Source organism: Arachis hypogaea, chromosome 3 (assembly GCF_003086295.3).
Source record: "Arachis hypogaea cultivar Tifrunner chromosome 3, arahy.Tifrunner.gnm2.J5K5, whole genome shotgun sequence".
Taxonomy (NCBI): Eukaryota; Viridiplantae; Streptophyta; class Magnoliopsida; order Fabales; family Fabaceae; genus Arachis; species Arachis hypogaea.
Genome location: NC_092038.1, coordinates 45892568 through 45919042, shown reverse-complemented (window position 1 = coordinate 45919042; position 26475 = coordinate 45892568). Strand labels below are relative to the sequence as shown.

At 35.4% G+C, this 26475-nt stretch overlaps 1 protein-coding gene and 1 non-coding gene across 2 annotated transcripts; both read right to left on the bottom strand.

The window, feature by feature from the left end:
• Positions 1–5056: 5056 nt before the first annotated feature.
• Positions 5057–8538, bottom strand: LOC112776976 (uncharacterized). The gene is made up of 3 exons (XM_025821254.1): positions 8441–8538; positions 7463–7658; positions 5057–5341 (listed from the first exon to the last, which is right to left on the bottom strand). Exons 1-3 carry the CDS (start codon positions 8536–8538, stop codon positions 5057–5059), a joined length of 579 nt encoding a protein of 192 aa, XP_025677039.1.
• Positions 8539–21804: 13266 nt separating this feature from the next.
• LOC112792922 (small nucleolar RNA R71) lies at positions 21805–21908 on the bottom strand. The gene has a single exon (XR_003197640.1). It is a non-coding gene; the product is annotated as a small nucleolar RNA R71 (small nucleolar RNA).
• Positions 21909–26475: the final 4567 nt, after the last annotated feature.

Sequence of the window (26475 nt, the reverse complement as noted above, 5' to 3'; positions counted from 1 at the left end):
AACAGGTCCTTGTCTTTATTGTAACATGCTTTAAATAGTCATTGCTGATTAAAATACTCACTCGTGTTGTACTCAACAATATCTCTACTATTTGGGCATTCAGTCACATTTAAGGCACATGTTGCTTCTATCTCATCTTTCACATGTTTGAAAATATTTCTAATATAAAGTTCAGCCTCTTGTTTCTCAAAACTTTCCAAGCACGTCGTCAGAACAGGAAACTTATAAAAGGTATAAAAGTCAGCAGCAAGATGGTTGTTTCGGTAATGTCTTAGTACTTCACTGAATTTATGAATGAATTCAAGGAGACTGGTTTTACTGTCAACATAGTTCTTCAATAATGAATGAATCCCCTCACACTGTGATGTAGTTCTTATGCGGCCAAAGAAGCGCTCCCTCAAATATGTCATAGCCCACTTCATTTTGTCATTATAAATTCCCTAGATTCATTCATTCTTAGCAAGTCCATATTTCGATATGATCTCGCTCTATCTTTGTTCAAATATCTCTGTAGTAAATTGTCCATACAATAATACATTAAAGTCGTCCAAAAAATGCTTATTTTTTATATTTTGTACCGTATTACGATGGAGATGCCATGCACAAAGGCAGTATTATACCAAAAAATACTTCTAAGATGGCGTCTCTCATAGCGTGGTCCCCGTCTATCAGAACGCATCTGGGTAGTTTGCCGAACATGAATTTCAAAAATTTCTTCAGTGCCCACTTGAAAGTATCGGACCTCTCATCCAAAAGCAAGGCGCATCCAAAGATAGTTGTTTGGCCATGGTGGTTGGTCCTTGAAAAGATGACTAAGGGCTTGTTGTAGACATTTTTCTTGTAAGTGGTGTAAAAAGCCAGTACATCGCCAAAACATTCGTAATCAACAACGCTTGCTCCATCAGCCCACACCAAATTATCCAACTTACTATCTTTTAAGGTGAACTTTCCTAGAAATAACGGGTTACTGTCTGCTTTGGACAATAGATAGGCCAATGCAACAAGTGCATCACCGTCTTTTACTTTGCCACGCCTAGTTTTACTAATGTGGTTTTGTAGGTCTTTACTGGTAAAACCCACTTTATGATATCTACCCTTTTGGGAAACCATGTAACCCATTATGTGGCAGGTTTTAACCCACGATTCGCAACAATGAGATGTTTGTACGTAGGTGGACTCAGTGGATGATTATGTTCACTCTCAAATACACTGACTTTCCACTTACCCGTCCTATAGTGATGAACGAAATCAATCCTAGTCTTGCTATTGACACGAGTAATTGCCATATGCTCCCTTTGCCGATTGTCCCTATTAAGGTGCTTCCAATGTCTTTCTCCTGCTTTATTGCAAATCAATTGTCTTGTATTAATGTTTCCATTAGCATCTACCGTCTTCAAGTCTTTTCAGGACACAAATCCATGGCACTTGGCATATTTGCCATAAAATTCACAAACATGAGATTCTGTATCAAACACCAATCCCCATATGTCTTTAATGGTCAAATCAGTTATCAACTTTTCAAAACCATCAATATTAATTGTATCTGCCTCTACTTTATCTACAATTACATCCACCATATCATCACTTTCATCGAAATTACACTCATACTCAAAACTTAAATCCTTAGATTGATCACCATCCTTATACGACTTTTTGCCTTCATTCTCCAAGACTGAACTTAAAATTTTGACATGTTAGCTACTTAAATAAATTCTAAGAGAATGGAATAAACAAAATGAACTAAATTTTTTATGACTAAAATTATTGGGCAATAAAATTCTATGAAAGCTAAGAGCTATTAGTGCATAAGAATGTTATTTATATGACAACCAGAAGTTACAGAAAAAGATTTTCTGACATATTAACTTTTTACATTCTTTCTTTTGAAAACAAGAATACAACACCTTCAAATAAAAATGATCCAACTTATTAGCTAGGACCATCATCTTTATCTAAAGAAAGAACTTTGAACGAAAAAAGCAATAGATTGATTCCAAATTTGATCATTTAGTAAATTGGTTCCCTCTGCCACTCTCATTCTCTTCTCTTTATTTTTACTTATTTATTCATATATGTCTCTCGCCAGTTGTATGTGGTGACTGCAACTAACTCACAATTTCCAGGTTTCATTTTCCCATTTTGATGTCTTGCTTTCCAGCACTTTCTAAAGTATTTACTAAATGATGCCAATGAGCAGGAAGCCACTTAAAAGTGTGAATGTGAAATCAAACTATCAAACACAATTCATAGCAACAAAAATTCAACATCATATTTCTGTATTTAAATAGCTATACAATTTTTATACATAAACTCTCCAGCTATAATCATGATTACATTAATCAGATTGATATTTTTACATATTCACATTGATTAAAAAATCATAAAGATCATATATATATATATATATATATATATATATATATTAACCACCTAAAGAAATGACACATTTAACATTTTTTTTATCTAAATTAACACTTGCAGAATACCAATTGCTCATTAAGCATGTATGGTCATAAACTAAAACCAAATCTATATGTTCTTATTTATTTTGTTTTTTAACCCTTTTTTTGGTGCTTTTTTTGTAGAATTTCACTGGAGATAATTAATTCAATAAGATAACCAACACTAAAAGAATTTTGAATATCCTTCTTCAACCTTTAATTTCCTTTCATCTTTAAGTTAACTTCAGAAAGGGAAATTAGATCATGGGTTAACTCATGCCTTCTTTCAGTATTATTTATGTCACAAAATAATTTTCGAGTAATTAATGTTCAAATGTGAGTGTTGATTTAGGGTCTCATTGTTTCAAGGCTTTTTAAAAATGCATAAAGGTTCTTGATGTAACATACACTATAGGAACTTGTATATGCAAACGCTTTTATTGCCAACCTTAATTTTCTAAAGTATGAGCATTTCATATAGATTATGAAAATTTCCAAAAATATAATAATAATTAATAATATATATGAATTAATTAATTTATTTATTTATTATAGGATGAAAAATTTGTGAGCAGTTGTGTTGTTATTGGAGTAGTAACGTTACTTTTTTTTCTATTAGATCTATCTATACAAATTTGATCATTTTTCCCTTAAGAAATACATTCAGAATTATCCCTAAAACATGTGTTAATCTTTATATACATATACCAAATATATGCCAGAATATGAAAATCATAACAATACCAAAAAAAATTAAATGGAACAAAAAACAACAGCTCAGAGTAAAGGAATCATGTAAGGATGCAATTGGAATGAACTCAGTATAATAAATGATTAACTTTGAAACATAAATTAAAAAAAGAAGAAGAAAACATAAATTTTGATCAAAATTCAACAAAACAACCGAATAGTTACAGAATTTACCTCCATTGAGAATTGATAAAGCTCCACAAAAGAGAAAAAAGGGTCTGAAGAAATTTGTAGTGATTAGAATTTTATGATTATTATTGATTGTTGATTTGATTTTGATTGATGGATTTCTTTACCAAATATGTGTGTTCGAAATGAGAAATTTTGATTTTTGACAAGAAACCCCGTTAAGTTATAAGCCCGAGTCATATGAAAAATGATGAAGCTCTCGATTACAGATAAAAAGAACATGAAAATTTGTTAGAACTCACCAAATCATGAAGTAGCTTCTGATTGCGCAAAGGAAGCTAACGACGAGACTCGAAGCAAGAAGACGACAAGCCCCAGGACTTGCTGCTTTTGCCGCCGGCGTCGAAGAGCGTAACGAAGGTGCGCGACTGAGTGCAAGACAAGGATGAGACAGAGAGCAACGACGACAACCAGTCTCAGAGACGAAAAGAGTGACGACGTCCTTGATTACGAACTAGAGACGAGAGAGAGAGCTTGAGTGCGATGCCACAGTGAGACAGATGAGAGAGATCGAACATGATAAGATGAAGAACAATGAAAGAATAATTTTGATTTTTTTTGTGTCTTGGATATGTTTTGGTTTTGTTGTTTAAATGATTTGAAAATATAAAATTAGGATTAGTTGAATTCTAAAATTTGATTGATTTAAAAGGGTATTTTTGTCTAATCGAATAAAGTAAAGATGTTTAAGACTTTTTATAAAATTAAATAAAAAAATATTTTTTATTTTTATTTAATTAAAAGGGTGTTTTAGTAAAAGTAATGATAGAATATATATTTTTTTAAAAAAATTAGATGCTGATGTGGAAAATAAATTCCACATGACTTATTATTTGTCCATATTTTAAACATATCGGTACGTATAAATTTATCATCGTACCGAAACAAACACCCTTATTTAATTGGTGACCGTAATTAATTCAATCATAGTAAAACTTTTACCATATTTATGGTGAATACTATATATCTCATTGCATTTAGTGGCTTAACTACGTTTTTTTTTTTTTTATAATTCTGTTCCATCACTCCTATAGTAAAAATGTCAAAAAGATTGAAATAACCATGATTCAACCTCCTTCTCTGATCTCAAGGTACAACAGCTTCCTCAATCTCAAGTATTAAATATTAAATAATAATAATATAAACAATGATTTTTCACTCATTTTATGTTCGAATGCGTAATTGAGCTAAGAAAGAATGATTTTAGACAATCTATATATGGTATTTAAAATGTATGAAGGAAAGCTATTTTTAAGTTGTATAATTACAAAAATAGTAGATATGATTATTAAAAACAAGAGAATAATTTAAAAAAATGGTTGTTTATTATTCAGTGAGTTAAAAAATAATATAATATACAAGACTATATATAGATGCTAGAAGAATTAAAGTAATAAAAGCGTAATATCATATAATAACTATATAGATATGCTAAATAATTATAATTGATGCTGATTAATCTTAATTATACTCTAACATTCTTCCTCAAACTCAAGTGAGAGCTAAAGATACCATCTTGGGTTTGGACACTAGAGTCCGAAAACGAGTAAGATAACGAGTCTTCATGAAGATATCAACAGTCTGATCCAGAGTCTCAATAGCTACGGGACGATAAGCATCAATAACGAGACATTGCCGGACAAAATGGTAATCAATCTCAATGTGTTTGGTGCATTCTAAAAAACATCATTATAAGCAATCTGAATAACACTGAGGTTGTCACAATAAACATCAGTTGGGGACGACTGAAGGGCACCCAAGTCTTCAAGAAGCCAATGCAGCGAGACAACCTCAGCAGTGGTGTTAATAAGAGCATGGTATTCAGCTTCAGTGCTTGATCGAGTAGTGAATATTTGTTTCTTGGCTCGCCAGGAAATGAGAGAGTCACCAAGAAACAAACAATAACCAGTAGTAGAACAACGATCAATGGGATTACCGGCACAATCAGCATCTGAGTACGTCTGAAGAGTTAAGGATGAATGGGTAGAAAAGTGAAGACCATGAAATAGAGTGCCTTAATGTAGCAAAGAATGCAAAGAACTGCAGCATAATGAGTAGTACGAGGAGCTGACAAGAACTAGCTAAAAATATGAATTGGATAAGCGATGTCTGGTTGTGTGACAGTCAAGTAGAAAAGACCTCCAACTAATTATCGATAAAAATAGGATTATCCAAAACTGTGTCATCCATAGGAGTAAACCGAATATTAGGCTCAAGAAAAGTAGACTCAATGTGACTATCTGTAATTCTAGCTCAAGCAAGACGATGAAAAGCATACATAGCTTGAGAGAGATAGATGCCGCCATATGAGGAAATGACTTCAAGGCCAAGAAAATAACTAAGAGAACAAAGATCTTTCATCTCAAAAGTATGGTGAAGAGATGCTTTAAAATCAGAGATACCATCAACATCGTCTCTAGTAATGATCATGTCCTCAATATACAAAGTAGAAGAACAACTCCACGTTCACTTTTACGAATAAAGAGAGCATTATCATGAGGGATATAAGTAAAACTGAGATTATATATATTGGTGCTGAACTTGTCAAACCATTCACAAGGAGCTTGCTTAAGACCATAAAGTGCCTTACGAAGGAGACAGACTTTGCTAGAAGGACAAGAATATCCCGGGGGTGGTTTCATATAGACTTTCTTTTTCAAATCTCCATTAAGAAATGCATTCTTCATATTTATCTGATTGAGAGACCATTTTTTGATCGCATCAATGGCAAGGAGAGCGCGAACAGATGTGAAATGAGCAACAGGAGCAAAGGTCTCTTCATAATCAATACCATACTCTTGCGTACATTCTTGAGCAACCAATTGTGCCTTATAATGGTCAATAGAACCATCAGAGCGAGTCTTAATCTTGTATATCCATCTACTACCCACAACTTTATGATCAGAAGGAGGATCAACCAAGTCCCAAGTGTGTGCTTTTTCAAGTGCTTGGATTTTTTCCTGCATTGCTTGTAGCCAATTTGAATTTGTTGAGGCTTCTCGAAATAACTTAGGTTCATGGTTTTGAAAAATAGTATAAAAATAATGATAATCAAAAAGATGAGTTGGTGGATTTCTTACCCTAGAAGAACGATGGGAAGGAAAAGGCATGACAGCAGGAGCAGGATTATCGTTTGGTCTGGAATCATTGGGAGATGGAGAAGGCAAAAGAGTAGGTGGCTTGAGAGGTTGACTTGAGATAGAACTTATAGATTTATCACTAGAAAAAATATCAACATTGGGGTTAGTAAAAAATAGTGATTGAATAGGAGGAATGGACTCAAATAAGGAGAACCTAGAAAATATGTGATGCTCCCAGAATACAACATGACGAGAGATACGAATATGCAAGAGAGAGAATCCTAACAATAATAACCCTTGTGTTCAGTATCATAACCAAGGAAACAACACATGCAAGCTCGAGGTTCAAGTTTACTATGTTCATGAGGCTGAAGAAGAACAAAACATTCACAACCAAAGACTCGAAGAGAATTGTAATCTAGAGAGGTATGATATAGATGCTCAAAGGGAGTAATGTTACCAAGGATAGAAGAAGGAAGTCTATTGATAACATGGACAGCAGTGAGAATAGCTTCACCCCAAGTACGCTCAGGACACGAAGAAGAAATAAGCATTACACAAACAGAATCAAGAATGTGACAGTGTTTATGTGTCAACCCGTCCATTTTGTTGAGACATACTAGGGCAAGAAAACTCAGACAAAGTACCCTGTCTTGCAAGAAAATTTAAAAGTTTGGAGTCACGGTATTCCATATCATTATCATGTCAAAAAAATTTAATGACAATGGAAAACTGAGTTTTAATCATAGTGGCAAAGTTAATATAAATCTGAGGTAGTTCATGGCAATTAGTCATCAAATAAACCCAAGTAAAGTGTGAATAATCATCAATGAAAACCACAAAGTATTGAGCCCCTCCCATAGAAGCAGTAGGAACGGGGCCCCAAATATTAGAGTGGATAAGATCAAAAGGAGAGCAAGCAAGAGATGAATTATTGTGAAGAGATAAAATTGGTTGTTTTGTAGTTTGACAAGAAATGCAATTAAAAGACTCATTATTAACCTGACCTAAAACACCCTTAGACACAAGAGGATGCAAATTTTCTAAGGAGCTGTGGGCAAGATGGTGATGCCACAAGTGAAGGGTAGATGGAGAAGAAACAACACAGAGATTTGATGTAGAAGGAATACGAAGATTCTCGAGCTCAAACAACCTTCCAATTATATGTCTAGTCCCGATGATGTCTCGTCTGACAATCCTACACACGACAACCATAAATAACAAAATTGACATCAAAACCGAGATCAACAAGTTGACTAACAGACATAAGATTAACGTTTTAATTTTGGAATAAAATAGTATCACAAAGATTAAGATTTGATTGTAAAATAAAACTCTTATGTGTCGCATGCAAGATGGAACCATCAGCAGTATTAACAGAAGGTGCATTTGTAGTGGTAGACAAAGACGAGAAAAGATGACACAAAAAAAGACATGTGATGAAAGCAACTGGAATCAAAATACCATTTAGAATCACTTAGAAGAGTGGAAAAAATAGCAGGAGTATTACCAAAAGATAAGAAAATATGCTTAAGAAGAGATGCAATATCAGATAGAGAGACAGGAGACGGGTTGAGAGAAGCAGAGCTGGTAGATTCAGTAGCAGTAGCAAAAAGCAACAGAAGCAGGCACATTCTTAGAGAAGTTAGGACGAGAATGATACTTGATTTGATCAGAACGTGGTGGATGAGTAGGACAGGTAGTAATCAAATGTTCTGAGAGCTTGCAATAATGGAAAAATAATATTGGGAAATTGAAGCCAATGTGGCCTTTTTTCTTGCACTTTCGACATTCAATAGAGGGGCTGTCTGGGAGTAGTGGCCAAAACAATGATAGTTTTGGCAAAATGTACCCTACTTATTGTAGGCTGAAAAACATTTGATTTTTCTATAATAGAAGAGACAAAGATGAAAGAGAGAAGAAACTACAAAATTGGGGCAGAAATCGAGAAAACGAAGTGCAAAATCAGAAAGAGCTCACCAAAAAACTTTAGGGAGGGTCCCATTATTTGCCACGTCAGCAGAGGAAAACACGTGGCAATGCCAAATTGGAGGAAGAAAACACGTCAAGGATGACATGGCGATGAGTTGGAGTGCGGATCTGGCGTCGGGTCGGGTTCTAAAGCATTGATCTGGGACACGGATCAATGGTTATGGATGCGTCAGGAAGGGAGAAGAGGTGATGGCGGGCAGGAAGCTAGCAGCGGCGTGTCAGGGTGTTTCCGTGCGACATGGTTGGGCTCATTGGACTCAGGACGACGAGACAAAGAGAATGGTGTGGTCACTGACAACGAAAAAACATCAAGAAAGAGATCAAAAATAGGTACAAAGAGGTGCCGGAGAGGAAAACATGAAAGGCTAGGAATGATTTTTCTTGGAAAAAAAACTTATACTCTTGATACCATGTTAGAAACAAGAGAGTAATCTAAAGAAATGGTTATCTATTATTCAACGAGTTGAAGAATAATATAATATACAAGGCTATATATAGATACTAGAAGAATCAAAGTAATAAAAGTGTAATATCATATCATAAATATATAAATATGTTTAAATAATTATAACTAACACTAATTAATCCTAATTATACTCTAACAATGATAATTAGATATTTGAGGTCAAAATGATATAAATCATTACAACTTAAAAAAATTAAGCTTTGATTTATACTAATAAACTCTAAAATATTGCTTTATCTTAAAATTATTCACAACTAGAAAATGGATTAATACAGACAGATTTACACACAGATTTAGTCTTTATTACAGACGGATTTTTGCTTACCGACGAAATTACCGACGGATTTTGTCCCTCTATAAAAGCCTCGTCGGAAATTATTTACCGACGGATTTTTTTACGTCGGAAAATTACCGACGGATTTTTACAAGTTACCGACGGATTTTTCCTCTGTAAATTCTCCATCCATTTCCCGGGGACGACGAAATTTCCGACAGATTTTCCGTCGGTAATTACAGACGGATTTTCCAACGGATTTTCTGTTGGTAATTACAGACGGATTTTCCACGAATTTTCCGTCTGTAATTACAGACGGATTTTCTGACAGATTTTCTGTCTGTAATTTGAACCTTGAAAAATTATCTCACACTCTAATTACAGACAGAAAATCCGTCTGAAAATCTATCAGTAAGGTAAAATAATGTTTTTTAGATTTTTCTAATTACAAAATAAACTTGTTTTCATACAAAATAAATATAAATTTAAACAAATTCATCATATTATCAAGTGAAAAAAAGAAATACTATAAACAAGCAAGTCAATATAATTTATTTACGTCATATAATTAAAAAAAGTTGAAGCAGAAGTAATGAATATCATTTACATCATAAAATGAATATCATTTACATCATTCCACTCTCATACAACTTCATTCATCAAATTAATCTAATAATTACTTTATAAAACTAACTCGCTCACATGAATTGGAACAATAAAGTTAAAAGTATTATCAAATTATGTGTCAGTTGTTGAAGTAGAAGTAATGCCTCAGGTATTAATCTTGTAGTCAAAGCTTTTCCAGTTGGTGATACAGCCAATGCTTGTTGGCAAAGAACTTGGTTTTCTGACTCTAAATTGGAAATTTTTTCCTCCAATCTATGTGGAAAATCTGAAGACTATTTTAACAGCCCACTGAACAGGAATGACACATAATCACAGCCATGACCAATTGAAAGTGACAACGAGAAAGTTCAGAGAAAAATTGAAAAAAAATTGTTCAATTCACCTGTACAAGTGCATCAGGGCAAGATTCAAAAATAATTAAGAGAACTCCTATGGGAGATGAGGTCTTCTCTAAAATTAACCCATCTGCAAGCTAAAAGACAAACAGAAGTTTTAAGACATGTTTTATCTCTGCATGGTAACAAAATCCACCTATTCAAAACAAGAATGAGCAGAGTTATGAGATCTAAAAATTCCTTACTAAGTATGGTAAGGATGACACTCAGCATATTCAGTTAGAGACGTACTCTCTGTTAATAGCACGCTCAAGCGCATCATCATCTTCAAACCATTGCCGTAATTGGTCATTTGCCTGCATGATAATCAAATGACACTTTAGAATCCAGATCGCAACAAACCTAATAGATATGACTATATAAATTACCAGATAAAAAAACTTCTGAGCAGCAAAAGTACAAAAGTAAATTTTGAGCAACGTACTTTGTCTGAAAGCCTACAGCTTAATGGTCTCCCTTCCAAGTTTAAAGCTGCAAAAGTGTTACAATCTCTTTATGTTTTAGGTAATTACTTGGCACAAATCAACAAGTAGTTGATAATGCAATATAATATTTTTCCTAATTAGCACCAAATAAAAACATTAACATTGTTTCCAATGTTATCAGTTTGCAAGAACTCTCATCATCCATGAAGTTTTTCAATTGGCTCGCATACCTAACATGCAGTTATGCTTATTTCACCAAGTGAAGGTTATTAGAAAAAGGATAGTGAACTCTTGGCATTACCTGTTGCCCCCTAAGATCAAGCTCTCATCACGAGTAGCGTCTGCAAAAACCTCCTATTGAATCGAAGGTGCATAAACAAGTTAGTAAAGAATTAGATAGAATACTAGAATAGACAGTGTAATCAAAAGACAAAGCATGACAAACCTGATGATCAGGGACTTGTCGAATGTCACTGACATCCTATAAGAAACAAGCCATAACTTTTAAGTTCAACAAAACTAAAGTCACACAAAGAACATGGACAACATAAAAAGGTGTATATTAGTAACAGAAGTTACCAAATTTGCAGTTGCAATAACTACAATAATACCACAACAACAAATTATGAATATTTCCTTTCAAAAATAATATCAATTACCTGGAATTTGTGAGGGAAAAAGCTTGAGAGTTTGACCCCAAATAGAGGGCGTTCATAAACAGCATCTTGAGGCATTGTTGATACCAACGTAAATAACAAAAGAGTTCAACAGCAGCACCACCACCCTAATGCAAAAATCACAACCATCCACGTTAGCAATTCATACGAATCTAGTCCAGAGAACAAAGAACAAATCCATAATTCAATTTTTTTAAATTGTTATCATTCTTTTATTTGTTTAAAGATCATCTCTTTGGACAAACTGAAACAATCCCTTTTATTCAAAGTTCTAGGAATTTCAAGGCCATACTTGAACAAACATTGTTTGAGTATGAATTGAAGAATGAAATAAAATTAAAGCCCAGTCAACAAAGTTTGATATGATGGAATTGATTGGAGAAAAAAAAGGCATAAACACCATTAACAAAATTAACTGCATATATCAAGATAATATACCTCAAAAAACTTATCATAGTATTAACAACTTCCAAGAGCCTTTCACAATAATCTTTCTTTACGTTTCCCGCATTTTTAAGCTTGGAAATTCTGTAAATAAATCAAATAAACGAAATATTAAATATCTGCATATCTAAATTTGTATCCTGTAACAGTAAAGGCTTAGAGAGGTACCTTCTCAGCGCAATGCCTTCAAGCTCATTTAGTAAAGGCTTAGAGAGGTATCTTTTATTTTCATAAAATTCTAAAAATATAAAATACTGAAAATGAAAACACAAACCAAACACACCTAATTTTCTTTGCAGGGAACAGAAAAACAGTGATCATCAATCCTATATAAAGAAAAAGGTGGTGCTATTTGATACATCATGAATCTAAAAGGAAGTTAAAAACAGAATATCAGTATGAGTTAACTTACTAGCATCCTTTCTGGCTCCAACACACTATTCAGTCTCTCAAGTACACTATTATCAGCCAAAGATATCTCATCAACAAGAAAGAGATCACCCCCTCTCATTGCTTTTACAAGGGGACCATCTTGAGATTCAAATATGCTACAAATGACTTGGATTAAGAAAAATGGGTACAGAAAATAAAACTATTGCAGAAAACAATTTGTTAAAAAAGATCTCCTAGTAAGAACCATGCACTGTGTTAAAAAATTAGTATGACTTTTCTTCTCCATTGCATCTGAGTCCTGCATCCATTATTAAGACTTTTAGCACTTGTACAATTTGTACTGCATATGGTGAGTGTTTGTAATAAACATATTTACTAACAATAATTAAAATGAGGAGCACCGAAAACTATATATGAAGACAAATTTTAATGAGACCTTTTTCATTATGGTTTCCTTCTTCCAAGTTTCCACACCCTTAAAGAATGCCTTGGTTGATGTCACTGCAAAAAACCACATCAAAGATCAATAAGAACTGTAAGAAAGAGGTGAAAGCCTAAATTGTAGTCAATGTTAAGATTCATCATTACCTACAAAGATAACAATAAGTAGTATAGTGACCATCCAATCAGGAAAAAGAACATTGAAGGTCACTCCAATGTTGATTCCAAGCATCAGCATTGGTTGAATGAGAAGTGCCAAATCATAGTCAATTATAGGCATATCCAATGTTGGATGCCTTAGTCTAAGGTTGTAGTAAACAGTTGACAAAGCTGCTCCCATGATCATACCTGAAAACAAAAACAAAATTGGCTTATAATTAAAGATAACTGGACTCATGGGAATTGCAATTCTTTTATTTGAAATGTAAAACTAGGATAATACACAAGTTTTATTATTCTCTTCCTGCAACTACTAAAATAACTCATGAAAAATAACAGTAGAAATCTTGAGATTAAAATTTTCTTTGAGCCAAATCAGCTAGTACACCTAAACACTATCTGGCATAAACAAACTCAAATGTGAAATTTATAGCAGAATGGTGATCATCAAATTTATTATTATGTGTGCTTTTATCTTACATTTTGAGATAGCAGTTGATGATTTTGGATCAAAACTAATGATGAGACTAAGCATGGGAACAAATATGCCACCTCCACCAACACCACCTACGCTTCCAAATGCAGCTCTACAAAATCCAGTAAAGCTACCAAGCACAATTCTCCACCCAAATTCCATATCCTGCACATATTATAATAAATATATATTAACATCCATTTATAAACTTCCCCGACACAAAATAACAATAATAATAATAATAATAATAATAATAATAATAATAATAATAGAAAAAATGAACTTTACATCAACACATCAGCAAGCACAATAAATTCAATAAATTCTAGCAGCACTTTTTTTTAGCCAAAGCTTCTACATAACATAATTGCACTACCAATTTGAAAATAATAATAATAAATACTCTTTTTTGAATCCAAAAATACATTTAAAAGGGTCAGCAAAAAAAATCAAAGAATTCAAAAAGGTTGTTGAACTTGTATACCAATCACTACTCACCATGAGACTTGGGCAAGGAAAACCATTTGATGAAAAAACTACAGCCAAAAACAGAATTCAATAAGCCATTGATTTGCAGCAAAAAATACATATATGGACAAACGATACTGATTTCTAACCTTATTGGCAGCTGAGACAGGTCCGAAGTAGCTTATTGCTTATTGCTTATCAAACATTTATGTGAGTAACTTCTATTCTATTTTATTTTATTTATCTAATCACTAACACAAGTTGCATTAAAGACTTTACATCCACGCCATCACCAAGTTTTTGACTAGCTGCTCGAAACTCTTCCATAGATTTCTCAGGGTTTATCTGCCCCAAAAAAAGATTCAATAGAATGCGAGAAACGGTTTCACAAATAGAAACATATGAGCACTATTAGTTTAATATTCAATTCTATTTCAATCAAAATGAGTACCTCGAGAGCATATAGTGGTGACTCCACTCCTTCAACCGGAACAAGATGTAACACATCCTCTCCTTCCCTGCCACCATCTCGTCAAATCCACATTAGGACAAGAACACATTGAGATGGAAACAGAGATAATTGACAATAAGAACAGATTGAGTCAGATTAGCCTCCTGCTTCTATTGATGGTAAAATTTATCAAAACCTTCAGAAATTTTAAGTGAAAGATAGCGAGGCTTTAATCTTAGCAAGTAACCTCAAACAAGCAAGTAACTCTAACAAGCATTTAATCTCAAACAATAAAAGCTTATACCTTCCTTATGAATTTTGAGTTGAAGTCTGGGAAAACAAAATCACAATAAGTAATGAGAAAGCACAGCGATTACGATAAGCAAACAAAATCATATGAATTTTGAGTTAAAGTCTAGGAGAAATATAATGCTGCCATTACGAAGATCACCTTGAATTTAGATTACTTGAGAATAGGAGCATCGCCAGTGGCTCTCCGATGAACAACCACTGCCACAAAACCAAAACCCTAGTTCACGCACCCTATCGGTTCGAACAAGGGGGAAAGAGAGAGGTGGAACCGCGGCTAACGGTAGAACCGATTTTGGTTGCCATGGAGCTAGGGCTTGCGCGAAGGTATGCGAGCCAGCACTGAGTGGGATAAAAGGAGAGAGAGAGGCGCGCGGTGGTGGAGCTTGAGCTTGCTTTGTTCTGCGAACGAGAAAGACACAGAGCTTGCTTTGTTTAAAAAAGTGGAGAAGAAGGAAAAAAGTAGCTCCGGCGGTTAGGGTGGCCGGCGGTGCAGCTGTAGGTAAGGAATGGAGAAGAAGGAGCTCGTGCGACGGAGAGGTGAATGCTAGGTTTAACTAAGGGAGTTCTTCGATTTGAAGTTGAATGAAGTATTATCAAATTATTCTGTGCTGTAAATGGAGTTCGGACAGATGCTAGGTTTAACTAAAAATTATCGACAGAAAATTTTAAATTACAGACGGATTTTTCGTCTGTAATAATTTAATAAAATGTAGCATTTTTGTTCATTTAATTACATACGGATTTTCTGTCTGTAATTATTTCTTACAGAAAAAAATTAATTTTTTCGACAGAATTATCGACGGATTCTCTTTTCCGTCTGTAATTTATGCTAATTCATTTTTTTGGTTTCCGAAAAAAAAATTCTTCTGAAATTATGTCTGTATTTCCGTGGGATAAAATTCGTCGAAAATATTCGTCTGTAATAATTAATTTTCTAGTAGTGATTAGTTTTGATTATTTTTCAACCTTAACATGATTAATTTTTTTGGTAAAAGATTTGTGAAGAAGCAGGTCTTATTTTGATTGTTCCCAAACATGTTCTAAGCAGCTTGGTTAGTGTGTCATGTACTGTACCATTAGCGGTTTGAAAAAAATGTCCAAATAATATGTCCCGAGCTTTCTTCATGAAAAATAGCTTCCCTTGAGTGAAAGAAATTATAATTTAAAATTGTCCAAATATTCAAACACACTTAATTATTAACAAATAGATTTTCTTTTTTTTTTAATTCTTCTTATTTTTATGGATTGGCAAACATGCATTAAAACTACTTCTCAACTAAAATATCCAAAAATAAATTGATTATCATATAATTAAATATTAAAGTGATTATTAAAATAAAATTTAAATACTTACTACAACATGTAAACACAGCTTTTTTTGGTAATATAAACACAGGTAAAATACTTTATAATACTTATCATCAACATAGATACTCAACTCAAATAAAAAAATCTAGATACTCAGATGGGTAGGTGAAATATGGACTAGAAGACTGTTCTATTTAGAATCTCCTACAAAACTTCCAACTCCAAATTGATGTGCCATGGATTTAATACTTATCAATCACTTACTAACACGTAACGCAATTAAATGTTGCTTCCCCATAAATTCATTTACTAAAAGCACCGGCTTTTTGAGTTATTTTTTGGTTGCTTCCTTGCTTGTATAATTTTCTTGAAAAATCCAAGACAAATCACGAACTAACAATGTGCATCCTATACATGTATAGATAATTCTTAGTTTGTCATGTAGTTCAGGTCAAAAGGGTTTATTTGGGATCATTTAAAATTTCATGTGATCCCTTGGTATAAAATGGGGGTGATGGTCATGGGAAGCAAATTGGATAATCTTATCGTATGACCGAGTTAATTACTGGTTCGGTTTGATAATTATGGTTAAAATAATAGGGTTAAGTACGATTTTGGTTTCTATGGTTTATGTCGAAAGCTTTTTTCGTCCCTAATATTTTTTTGCATACAAAATCGTCCGTAAAATTTAACATAGTTTTAAAATCATATTTTTGGACAGATTATTTTTTTAAATGACAAAAATATCCCCTCTCTCTTCTCACCACCACCACTTCACTCACTACCACTCCATTACCATCAGCACCTCACCCACTACCACTACTACTCTTTCCTATTTCCAAAAGATTAAAATAATATGGTATTAGTCGCAGAATCCGGAAGGTAGCAACACGGTGGCGAACATTCATCGACGACCCATCAAAACTACCTTTGAGCAGTGTTGGGAGACAAGCGTCGGAGGACATGACAAGGGCCCAATGCCATGGAGTAAACATCCCCAAACCCAGCTGGCAAATGGCGGAGGCGGGTATCGACAGGGTGACTGATGAGCGGATATTTTATACGCTTTTTGGCATCATTTTCATATAGTTTTTATTATGTTTTGTTTATGTTTTATTAAGTTTTCATAGGTTTTAGTGAAAAATTCAAATTTATGCATTCTACTTTGAGTTTGTGTGTTTTATGGTAATTTCAGGTATGTTTTTGCTGAAATTAAGAAGTTTGAGCAGAAGTCTGATTCAGAGACAGAGAAAGGACTGCAGATGCTGTTAGGATCTGACCTCTGTGCACTCTAAGGAGCTTTTCTAGAGCTACAGACGTCCAAATGGCACGCTCTCAATGGCTATGGAAAGCTAACATCTCGGGCTTTCCAGAAATATATAATAGTTCATACTTTTCTTTGGAAATAAAGGCCCAAAACTGGCGTTCAATGCCAGCCACCAGCCCATTCCTGGCATCCAGCGCCCACAGGGGAGCAGCTGGGCGTCCAACACCCAAAATGGAGTCCCAAGCAAGCATTCAACGCCCCTAAGGGGTACTAGCTCGTGGAAGACACTCAAGTTCAACCCAAACACTCACCAAGTGGGTCCGGAAAGTGGATTTTTGCACTACAAGACTAGTTTATTTTATTTCTGTAATTCTTAGTTATTAGATTAGTATATATAGGAGAAGATCACCCTTGTTTAGGATCTTCTACCTAAACTCTTGCCGACTTTTACATTTTCCATTGTATTTTGGAACAGCATGAGTCACTAACCTCCTAAGGTTAAGGTTATGAGCTCTTCTAAGTTTCATGGATTAATAATATTACCGTTCTAGTTCAATATGTCTGATTCTATTCTCTTATGAATTCTCGTAATTCATCTCATGAATTGAGGGTGACCCGGAAATTCACCCTTGTTCTACATAGGTTCCGTGCGAGTCCTGACCCGGATAGCGTTGAACCAAAGCTAGAGATTGCATTGTGGATTCTAATAGAATACCTGGCAACTAGGATACGTGACATAAAATCCCGTTGACCGTGGGTAAGTGATGAGCGGATAATTTATACGTTTTTTGGCATTATTTTTAGGTAGTTTTTAGTATGATTTAGTTTGTTTTTAGTAAATAATTATTAGTTTTTATGCAAAAATCACATTTCTAGACTTTACTATGAGTTTGTGTGTCTTTCTATAATTTCAGGTATTTTCTGGCTGAAATTGAGGGACCTGAGCAAAAATCTGATTCAGAGGCTGAAAAAGGACTGCATATGCTGTTGGATTCTGACCTCCCTGCACTCGAAATGGATTTTCTGGAGCTAAAGAAACCCAATTGGCACGCTCTTAATTGCGTTGGAAAGTAGACATCTTGGGCTTTCCAAAAATATATAATAGTCGATACTTTGCCCGAGTTTTGATGATGCAAACTGGCGTTTAAACACCAACTTCCTGCCCTATTCTGGCATTAAATGCCAGAACTGAGTTACAAGCTGGAGTTAAACGCCCAAACTGGCACCAAAGTTGGCGTTTAACTCCAAGAAAAGTCTCTACACGTGAAAGCTTTAATGCTCAGCCCAAACCACACCAAGTAGGCCTCGGAAGTGGATTTCTGCACTATTTACTTATCTTTGTAAACCCTAGTAACTAGTTTATTATAAATAAGACTTTTTACTATTGTATTTTCATCTTTGGACGTTTAGTCCTTAGACCTAGGTCTTGGTTATTCTGTTTCCCCCTCCAGGGCCGAAGCCAATGAAAACCATTATCACTTATGTATTTTCAACGGTGGAGTTTCTACACACCATAGATTAAGGTGTGGAGCTCTGCTGTTCCTCGAGTATTAATACAATTACTATTATTTTCTATTCAATTCAAGCTTATTCTTGTTCTAAGATATTCATTCACACACAAGAACATGATGAATGTGATTATTATGTGACACTCATCACCATTCTCAACTTATGAACGCGTCCCTGAAAACCACTTCCGTTCTACCTGAAAACAAGCTTGAATGTATATCTCTTGGATTCCTGGTTCACGATGCATGGTTGCCTCTCCTGACAACAGAGCCTTCCATTCCGTGAGATCAGAGTCTTCGTGATATAAGCTAGAATCAATTGGCAGCATTCTTGAGATCCAAAAAGTCTAAACCTTGTCTGTGGTATTCTGAGTAGGATCTGGGATGGGATGACTGTGACAAGCTTCAAACTCATGACTGTTGGGCATAGTGACAGACGCAAAAGGATCACAGGATCCTATTCCAACACAAGTGAGAACCGACAGATGATTAGCTCTATGTAACCCGTAGTTGGACCATTTTCACTGAGAGGACGGACGGTAGCCATTGACAACGGTGATCCCCCAACATACAGATTGCCATGGAAGGGAGTATTAATGATTGAATGAAGGCAGTAGGAAAGCAGAGATTCAGAAGGAATAACGCATCTCCATACGCTTATCTGAAATTCCCACCAATGAATTACATAAGTATCTCTATCTTTATTTTATGTTTATTTATCTTTTAATTATCAAAGCTTCATAACCATTTGAATCCACCTGACTGAGATTTACAAGATGACCATAGCTTGCTTCAAGCCGACAATCTCCGTGGGATCGACCGTTACTCACGTAAGGTATTACTTGGACGACCCAGTGCACTTGCTGGTCAACTGCACGGAGTTGTGAAAAATGTGAATCACGATTTCGTGTACCAAGTTTTTGACGCCATTGCCGGGGATTGTTCGAGTTTGGACAACTGGCGGTTCATCTTGTTGCTTAGATTAAGTATTTTTCTTTTTATTTTCTTCTCCAGAATTTTTAAGAATGAATTCTAGATTTTCAGATGATGCTTTTATCATCACAAGAGCTAGTTGATTCCCATCAATTTGGCTGTTGTATGTAATGTCTTGCTGAAGCTTGGCTAGCCATGTCTAATCTTTTTAGACTAAAGCTTTAGACTAACATTACATGATTCCTGAAATTCTTATTAAAAATTTTGAGTTTCTTATTTGCTTTTTCAAAATAATTTTTGAAAAAAAATACAAAAAAATTTATAAAATCATAAAATCAAAAATATTTTGTGTTTCTTATTTGAGTCTAGTGTCAATTTTTAAGTTTGGTGTAAATTGCATGTCTTTATTCTTCTTGCATTTTTCGAAAATGTGTTCTTGTGTTCTTCATTGATCTTCAAGTTGTTCTTGATGATTTTCTTTGTCTAATCTTTAATTTCTCTTGTTTTGTGTCTTTTGTTGTTTCTCATGTGCATTCTCAAAGTGTTAGTGTCCATAGTATACAAACTTCTAAGTTTGGTGTCTTACATGTCTTTCTTTTCAAAATTTTTTTTTCAAAAATATGTTCTTGATGTTCATCATGATCTTCAAAGTGTTCTTGGTGTTCATCTTGACATTCAAAGTTTCCTTGCATGCATTATTTGTTTTGATCTTGCATTCTCTTGTCTTAATTCATTTTGTTGTTTGTCTCTCTCATCATAAAAAAATTCAAAAATTCAAAAATATATCTTTTCAATTCAATAATACAGGGAATTGAAGATTCAAAACATTCAGTAGAGGAATCACAGAGAAAAAGCTGGGCGTTCAGAAAAACGCCCAGTAAGGAAGCATTTCTGGCATTCAACGCCAGCCAGGGTACCTAGCTGGGCGTTAAACGCCCAAAAGGGTAGTATTTTGGGCGTTAAACGCCAGAATGGATACCATTCTGGGCGTTTAACGCCAGGATGGCACAAGAGAGGAGATTTTATTTTCAATTCAAATCTTTTTCAAATTTTCATATTTTAATTCTTATTTTTGAAATCATATCTTTCAAAATCAAATCTTTTCAACCATATCTTTTTCAAAGATCAAATCTTTTTCATTTTTCTTTCACTATTTTCAGAAATCTTGATTCAAAAATTTCAAATTTGTTTCTTGTTAAGAAAGATTCAATATTTGAGTTTTAGAATCATATCTTTTAGTTTCTTGTTAGTCAAGTCATCAATTTTAAAAATCAAATCTTTTTCAAAAATTTGCTTTTCAATCATATCTTTTCAAACATATCTTTTTCAATCAAATCTTTTTCAACCATATCTTTTCAATCATATCTTTTTAAAAATCAAATTTTCTTCAATCAAATCTTTTTCAAATCATATCTTTTTAAAATTCTAATTTCAATATCTCTTTCTAACTTCTTATCTTTTTCAAATTTATTATTTTTTATCCTTTTCAAAACCACCTAACCACTTTCTCACTTTTGATTTTCGAAAACCATTTACCATTTTTCAAAATTCTTTTTAATTAACTAATTATTTTAAATTTTGATTTAATTTTTGAAAATTACCTCTCTCTCATCTCTTTCTATTTAATCACTAACACTCCTCCTCTACTAGAAATTCAGACTCTCTCATTCCTTACATGTTCGAATTCACCTTTATCTACCTCACCCTTCTATTCTTATTTTCCTCTGACACCTTAAGGAATCTCTATACTGTGACTTAGAGGATTCTTCTTTCTTTCTGTTCTCTTCTTTTTCATATGAGCAGGAGTAAGGACAAGAACATTCTTGTTGAAGCTGACCCTGAACCTGAAAGGACTCTGAAGAAGAAGCTAAGAGAAGCTAAAGCGCAACAATCCAGAGAAAACCTTACAGAGAATCTCAAAAAAGAAGTAATGGCCGAACCCAACAACAATAACAATGCAAAGAAGGTGCTTGGTGATTTTACTACACCAACTTCCAACTTCCATGGAAGAAGTATCTCAATCCCTACCATTGGAGCAAACAATTTTGAGCTTAAGCCTCAATTAGTTTCTCTAATGCAACAGAATTGCAAGTTTTATGGACTTCCATCAGAAGATCCTTTTTAGTTCTTAACTGAATTCTTGCAGATCTGTGATACTATTAAGACCAATAGAGTTGATCCCGAGGTCTACAAGCTTATGCTTTTCCCTTTTGCTGTAAGAGACAGAGCTAGAATATGGTTGGACTCTCAACCTAGAGATAGCCTGAACTCTTGGGATAAGCTGGTCACGGCTTTCTTAACTAAATTATTTCCTCCTCAAAAGCTGAGTAAGCTTAGAGTGGATATCCAAACCTTCAGGCAGAAAGAAGGTGAATCCCTCTATGAAGCTTGGGAAAGATACAAGCAACTAACCAAAAAGTGTCCTTCTAACATGCTCTCAGAATGGACCATCCTGGATATATTTTATGATGGTCTGTCTGAATTGTCTAAGATGCCATTGGACCATTCTGTAGGTGGATCTATTCACCTGAAGAAAACTCCTGCAGAAGCTCAGGAACTCATTGAAATGGTTAACCAGTTCATGTACACCTCTGAAAGGAATCTTATGAATAATGGGACGCTTTAAAAGAAAGGAGTTCTTGAAATTGATGCTCTGAATGCCATATTGGCTCAGAACAAAATGTTGACTCAGTAAGTCAATATGATTTCTCAGAGTCTGAATGGTTTGCAAAATGCATCCAACAGTACTAAAGAAGCATCTTCTGAAGAAGAAGCTTATGATCCTAAGAACCCTGCAATGGCAGAGGTAAATTACATGGGTGAAGCCTATGGAAGCACCTATAATCCCTCATGGAGAAATCATCCAAATTTCTCATAGAAGGATCAACAAAAGCCTCAACAAGACTTTAACAATAATAATCGTGGAAGAAACAGGTTTATCAATGGCATGCCTTTTCCATCATCCTCTCAGCAACAGACAGAATTCTGAGCAGAACCCATCTAGCTTAGCAAATATAGTCTTTGATCTATCTAAGGCCACTCTCAGTTTCATGAATAAAACAAGGTCCTCTATCAGAAACTTGGAGGCACAAGTGGGTCAGCTGAGTAAAAGGGTTACTGAAACTCCTCCTAACACTCTCCCAAGCAATACAGAAGAGAATCCCAAAAGAGAGTGCAAGGCCATAACCGTGACCAACATGGCTGAACCTGGAGAGAGTGAAAAGGCAATGATTCCCAGTGAGGAAGACCTCAGGGAATGTCCACTGGCCATTAAGGAGTACCCCAATGAGGAACCACAGGAATATGAGGCTCATACAGAGACCATAGAGATTCCATTGAACTTCCTTTTACCATTCATGAGCTCTGATGACTATTCATCTTCTGAAGAAGATGAAGATATTGCTGAAGGGCAAGTTGCCCAGTATTTAGGAGCAATCATGAAGCTGAATGCCAAGCTATTTAGTAATTAGACTTGGGAGGATGAACCTCCATTTCTCATTAATGAACTGAATACCTGGGTTTAGCAAACTTTACCTCAAAAGAAACAGGATCCTGGTAAATTTTTAATACCCTGTACCATAGGCACCATGACCTTTGAGAAGGCTCTATGTGACCTAGGGTCAGGTATTAACCTCATGCCACTCTTTGTAATGGAGAAACTAGGAATCTTTGAGGTACAAGCTGCAAGAATCTCACTAGAGATGGCAGACAAATCAATGAAATAGGCTTATGGACTAGTAGAGGACGTGCTAGTGAAGGTTGAAGGCCTTTACATCCCTGCTGATTTCATAATCCTAGACACTTGAAAGGATGAGGATGAATCCATCATCCTTGGCAGACCTTTCCTATCCACAGCAAAAGCTGTGATTGATGTTGACAGAGGAGAGTTGGTCCTTCAATTGAATGAGGACTACCTTGTATTCAAGACTCAAGGTTCTCCTTCTGTACACATGGAGAAGAAGCATGAAAAGCTTCTCTCAATACAGAGTCAAACAAAGCCCCCATATTCAAACTCTAAGTTTGGTGTTGGGAGGCCACAACCAAACTCTAAGTTTGGTGTTGAGAGGCCACAACCAAACTCTAAGTTTGGTGTTGAGAGGCCATAACCATGCTCTGATTATCTGTGAGGCTCCATGAGAGCCTACTGTCAAGCTATTGACATTAAAGAAGCACTTATTGGGAGGCAACCCAATTTTTTTATCTATGTTAAATTTCCATTATTATTTTATCTTTTCTTTAGGTTGATGATCATGTGGAGTCACAAAAATAACTGCAAAAATCAGAGCAAATTCAAAAACAGCATTACAAACAGCACAACCTGGAAGAAGAACTTACTGGCATTTAAACGCCAGTAAGGGTAGCAGGATGGGCGTTAAACGCCCAGTCTGGCACCATTCTGGGCGTTTAACACCAGAAATGGGCACCAGACTGGCGTTCAACGCTAGAATAGGACATCAGGTTGGCGTTAAACGCCAATAAGGGAAGAAAAGCTGGTGTTTAATGCCAGAAACAGGCAGCAGTCTGGCGTTAAATGCCAGAATTGCACTCTAAGGGTGTTTTTGCATGCCTAAATGGAGCAGGGATAAGAAGCCCTTGACCCCTCAGGATTTGTGGACCCCACAGGATCCCCGCCAACCTCAACTCATTCTCTCTCTCTCTCTCTCTCTCTCTCTCTCTCTCTCACACACACACACACACCTTTTCATAACACTCTTCCCCAAATACCCTTCACCAATCACCTCCATCACTCTTCCCCAAAAACCCCACCTACCTCCAAAATTCAAAATCCTTTCCCTCCCAAACCCACCCCAAATTACACGCACCCAACCCTCCCCTCACTCCTATATAAACCCCTTATCCCTCCTTCATTTTCACACATCACAATCACCTTATACCCCCTTGGCCGAATTCCCTTTCTCCCTCCATCTCCTCTATTTTCTTCTTCTTCCCTTCTTTCTTTCTTCTTTTGCTCGAGGACGAACAAATCTTTTAAGTTTGGTATGGTAAAAGCTATTGATAAAAGCATTGCTTTTTGTTTTTCCATAACCATTTATGGCACCTAAGGCCAGAGAAATCTCTAGAAAGAGGAAAGAGAAGGCAAAAGCTTCCACCTCCGAGTCATGGGAGATGGAGAAATTTATCTCAAAGGTCCATCAAGACCACTTCTATGAAGTTGTGGCCAAGAAGAAGGTGATCCCTGATGTCCCTTTCATGCTCAAAAGGAATGAGTATCCAGAGATCCGACATGAGATTCGAAGAAGAGGTTGGGAAGTTTTCACCAACCCCATTCAACAAGTCAGAATCTTAATGGTTCAAGAGTTCTATGCAAATGCATGGATCACTAAGAACCATGATCAAAGTATGAACCCGAATCCAAAGAATTGGCTTACAATAGTTCAGGGGAAATACTTAGATTTCAGTCCAGAAAATGTAAGGTTGGCGTTCAACTTGCCAATGATGTAAGAAAATGCATGCCCCTCCACTAGAAGGGTCAACTTTGATCAAAGGTTGGACCAAGTCCTCATGGACATATGTGTGGAAGGAGCTCAATGGAAAAGAGACTCAAGAGGCAAGCCGGTTCAATTGAGAAGACCATACTTTAAGCCTATGGCTAGAGGATGGTTGGAGTTCATCCAACGCTCCATCATTCCTACTAGCAACCGATCCGAAGTAACTGTGGATCGGGCCATCATGATCCATTGTATCATGATTGGGGAGGAAGTGAAAGTTCATGAGATCATACCTCTAGAACTCTACAAGGTGGCTGACAAGTCCTCCACTTTGGCAAGGTTAGCCTTCCCTCATCACATTTGTCACCTATGCAATTTAGCTGGAATTGTCACAGAGGAAGACATCCTCATTGAAGAATACAAGCCCATCACTAAAAAGAAGACGGAGCAAATAAGAGAGCCCACTCATGGACCTCAACAAGAGCATGAGGAAGTTACTCATCAAGAAATCCCTGAGATGCCTCAAGGGATGCATTTTCCTCCACACAACTATTGGGAGCAACTCAACACCTCTTTGGAAGGCTTGAGTTACAACGTGGACCAACTAAGGATGGAGAACCAAGAGCACTCCATTATTCTCCATGAAATTAGAGAGGATCAAATAGCCATGAGGGAAGAGCAACAAAGGTAAGAAAGAGACATAGAGGAGCTCAGGCATTCCATTGGATCTTCAAGAGGAAGAACTAGTCGCCATCACTAAGGTAGACCCGTTCTTTAATTTCCTTGTTATTATTTTTTCTGTTTTTCGATTTTTATGCTTTATGTGTTATCTATGTTTGTGTCCTCACTACATGACCATTAATTTCTAGTATCTATGTCTTAAAGCTAGGAATAATTCCATGAATCCTTCACCTTTCTTAAATGAAAAATATGCCTAATTATAAAAGAACAAGAAGTACTTGAATTTCAAATTTTATCTTGAAATTAGTTTAATCATTTTGATGTGGTGGCAATACTTTTTATTTTCTGAATGAATGCTTAACAGTGCATATTTTTTATAGTGAAGTTTATGAATGTTAAAATTGTTGGCTCTTAAAAGAATGATGAACAAAGAGAAATGTTATTGATAATCTGAAAAATCATGAAATTGATTCTTGAAGCAAGAAAAAGCAGTGAATAACAAAGCTTGCAAAAAAAAAGAGAAAAAAATGGCGAAAAAGAAAAAGAAAGAAAAAGAAAAAGCAAGCAGAAAAAGCCAATAGCCCTTTAAACCAAAAGGCAAGGGTAAAGAGGATCTAAGGCTTTGAGCATTAATGGATAGGAGGGCCTAAAGAAATAAAATCATGGCCTAAGCAGCTAAATCAAGCTGTCCCTAACCATGTGCTTGTGTCATGAAGGTCCAAGTGAAAAGCTTGAGACTGAGTGGTTAAAGTCGTGATCCAAAGAAGAAAGAGTGTGCTTAAAAACTCTGGACACCTCTAACTGGGGACTTTAGCAATGCTGAGTCATAATCTGAAAAGGTTCACCCAATTATGTGTTTGTGGTATTTA

What these genes read in the sequence shown, in the direction of transcription:
- LOC112776976 (XM_025821254.1), bottom strand. Translation starts at nt 8,538, where the DNA reads ATGTCATCCTTGACGTGTTTTCTTCCTCCAATTTGGCATTGCCACGTG. An exon ending in ACCCTCCCTAAAGTTTTTTG is followed by an intron (nt 7,659 to 8,440) that starts GTGAGCTCTTTC and finishes TGTCGTGTGTAG; the next exon opens with GATTGTCAGACGAGACATCA. An exon ending in CTAAGGGTGTTTTAGGTCAG is followed by an intron (nt 5,342 to 7,462) that starts GTTAATAATGAG and finishes TTAACTCTTCAG; the next exon opens with ACGTACTCAGATGCTGATTG.